This window comes from Dipodomys ordii, unplaced genomic scaffold (assembly GCF_000151885.1).
Source record: "Dipodomys ordii isolate 6190 unplaced genomic scaffold, Dord_2.0 Scaffold104, whole genome shotgun sequence".
Lineage (NCBI taxonomy): Eukaryota > Metazoa > Chordata > Mammalia > Rodentia > Heteromyidae > Dipodomys > Dipodomys ordii.
In genome coordinates, this window is record NW_012267320.1 from 4130518 (window position 1) to 4133848 (window position 3331).

The 3331-nt window shown below is 55.1% G+C and overlaps 1 protein-coding gene across 1 annotated transcript in view; it reads right to left on the minus strand.

The window, feature by feature from the left end:
- Eva1c (eva-1 homolog C (C. elegans)) overlaps positions 1-3331 on the minus strand; it is a 74915-nt gene that overhangs the window by 71325 nt on the left and 259 nt on the right. Inside the window, exon 2 of the mRNA XM_013027471.1 lies at positions 2747-2928. Coding sequence (XP_012882925.1) covers positions 2747-2906 — 160 coding nt within the window. The 5' untranslated portion in view covers positions 2907-2928. The remainder of the gene's footprint in view (positions 1-2746; positions 2929-3331) is intronic.

Here is a 3331-nt window from a genome sequence, read left to right on the forward strand (position 1 = left end):
CTGGGCACTGTCCCTCAGCTCTTCAGCTCAAGGCTAGCGCTCTACCACTTGAGCCACAGCACCACTTCCAGCTTTTTTTTTCTGCTTATGTGGTGTTGAGGAATCGAACCCAGGGCCTCAAGCATGCAAGGCAAGCCTCTACCACTGAGCCACCTTCCCAGCCCAATGATCACCTATTTTTGATGTTACCCTTATTTAGGAAATAAACAAATGTCTGTATTGTCAAAACAGGCTCTCTTAGTCCTTGGCTATTATTGTAAGGCAGTGCGGGGGAGGGTCCGATATGTCTGACTAGGCCTCTGTTCTGTTTCTACACATGCAGCCAAGTTCATAAAAAGGAACAGGACTGCCTGTCCCAGGAAAGCAGACAGAACCCTTTGAGGCTTTGAGGGAATTAATGATACGATCAGAGCTGGTGCTTCAACCAACACATTCACTCGGACATTCTGACAGTCAGTCTTGGAGTTTAGGAATCTCTCTCTCTCTCTCTCTCTCTCTGTCTTTCACACACACACACACACACACACACACACACACACACACACACACACACACACCTATCACATTATCACATTGCTGGATGTCCCAGCTTAAGTTTCAAGTCAAATTAGTCAACTTTGGAAGACTCCTGTCTTTCTTCTTGAGACCTTTCAGATGTTTCCCTGATCTCCTGCTGGGTAGAATGTGGGGTTACACTTGGGTGACTCTGTTGTGGGAGGGGCTTATCTTTGTCTCCACCTTCAACCCCAAAAGCTCCCTGACATTTTTCTCCCCAGTCTTCTGATCCACCAAAAGCAATTCTGCTGAAGGGAAAGATGGGTAGAACTGACAACACCACCCCCTGCTGCTGGTCCCTGGCGTTAGAAACCCTGCGATTCCCATTTGCATGGGAAGCTGAAGGGAAAGCATTTTACCATCATATTACTGTTTCAAAGAGCTGAGCCATTTCCCTTGACTGTCACCTCTCTGTTTGAAAGCCCTAACGTACAGTGTATAGCAGGCACTTCTAGTCTCGGGTGGTGATCTACTCTGACAAGCAACACAACTGCTTCCCTAAAGAAACAAATTCTTAAGTGTCTGTAATCTTCTCCAAACAATCTATAGTTACACAGCCATGTGCCTAAAGCAATATTTGTTCAGTTGCAATGATGTCACCAAAAAAAAAAAAAAAAAGGCTTGTCAGCGTTTAAATCTTCCCTTAAATAATCGGAGAAGGATGGCATGGCTGGACTCAGAACTGTTCTCTATAGCTTAAATCTGAAAGCGCAAAAAGTTTCTGTAATGGGGGGGAGGGAGAGATGGGGAAGAGAGGAGGAGAGGCGGGAGAGAGTGAAGAAGGGAGAGAGGGGTTGGGAAAGAGAGAGGGAGGGAGAGGGGGAAAGAAGAAGAGAGGGAGGAGGAGGGAGAGGGAGAGAGGGAGAGAGAGAAGGAGAGAGGGAGAGAGAAAGAGAGAAAGAGAGAGGGAGAGAGGGAGAGAGAAGGAGAGAGAGAGAGAGAGTCACGAGGCTTGAAAAAACTCCATTTCCCAGCACATTTAGCAGTGTTTTGTTCCTCTGGGTCTTGATTTTAAGGGCCAAGGTTTGCTTGCCAAATAGGCATATCTTGGCTCTCTTTGTCAGGCAGGAACATTGCCTTGATATTAAATATTCAAAGCAAAGAACCTCTGACCTAAGGGCTCCCGGCTAACAATGACATTCTCTGTAAGTAAACCAGAAACCCCACTCGGCGTCTGCTTTGCCAGTGTTCTCTGCCACAAACTAGTTAGTCTACTGCACAGCCGGGGCTGAGGAGTGACTCTATTTACCTTACCCGTACCACCATTACAGTGCGATATATATATATACATCCCTTGCACCAAGGAGTCTTCCTGGGCGGAGCGGAGCGTGGGTGGGCATGGTAGGAGATGGAAGAGTGGCACTCAAGAAAGGTCGGGCTGGGGAAGGGTGCTGACCCCCAACCTTGCCCAAAGGGGACCCTAGGTGGTTACAGCGGCAAGGACAGCAGTTAACCTCAAGCAGGTGCAACGCTAACAGAAGTATCTTTCGCCTAGAAAGTTCTTCCATCTTGAGGCGACACATCTGCCACCTTAGAAATAGCTAAGATCTTTTTTTTTTTCAGGAGCCTAGATCGAAGTTTCCCCGAAAGAAAAGCATGAGTTTCCCCATGTACCTTGCTTGTGGGAAAGCGGGATTGCAGGGGAAGGGGGAGACACAGGGACTTGGGGGGGTAGTAAAGTCATACCCTTAGTATCCTTTTGGCTTCTGTAATCTGCTCCCCACTTGTTGGGCATCTCCGGTTCCCGTGGGTCCCTTCCCTGCCTGCGGGGTGGACTTCAGGTCCGGTGTGCCCGGGGCTTGGGCTCCTCACATGGCCACTGGCTGGGCCGCACCCTTAACCCCGTGGGTCCTAAGCCAAGGGCAACACGTGTATCTTTCAGCGCGGGGCGCGGCCCAGGGCGCAGCGTGGGGCGCTTGCAGCCAAGGCACCTGGGTCAGGAGTGGGTCACCGGTGCTGGGAAACTGAGCAGCTCCACCGCACCACCACACTCGCAACGCACCCGACACCCTGAGGGCGCGGAGGGTCTCCGGATCCCCTGCCCGCCCCCACCTACACGGAGCTGTTACGTGTGGCTCGGAGCGCGCCTCAACTTTAATCCGAGCCGCTCGAGCCCCGCCGGTCCCCCGGGCTCACTGGATGCGGGGGGGGGGTCTGGGGGTCGCCAGGACGGGGTGGGGTTCGCTCTTACCTGAGAAATCAGTGAGCGCCGCGATCTCTTTGGAGCAGACCAGGACGGTGCAGTAGAAGAGACGCAGGAGCTGCCCCGGAGGCTCTACCTGCCGGCGGAGGCCGGGATGCGGCGCGGGCTCGGGCGCGGGAGGCGGGCGCGCGTGGCCGGGTAGGAGCATGGTGCGCGGCGGGGGGCGCGGGCTGGGGGTCGCAGAGAGAGCGGAGGACGGCGTCACATGGCGGGGCGGGGTCGTGGCCGGCGGCTTCGCTGCACCCCCCCACCCCCTGTTCCCCAGGCCGTCTCCCCCCGGCTGCCGATCTTCCTGCCCGGCGCTGCCTGGGATCCCCGGCAAAGGGTAGGGGGCGGAGATGTGGGGCGGGGCGAGCAGCCCCAGGAAGGATCCGCGTCGTTTCTTCCCCGGGAGGAGGAAGAAAAAAAAAAAAAACTCAGAAAGTGTGTGTGGCGGGGGGTCCGCCTGCGTCCAAGCCCCAGACGGAAAGCGCCCGGCCGCGCTCCTCCGTGTGCGCCACACGAGCGCCTTCCTTGGCCGCCCGGATCCCTGGCGGGGTGCGCCCGGCCCTCCGGGCGGGGTGCCAGCCTCAC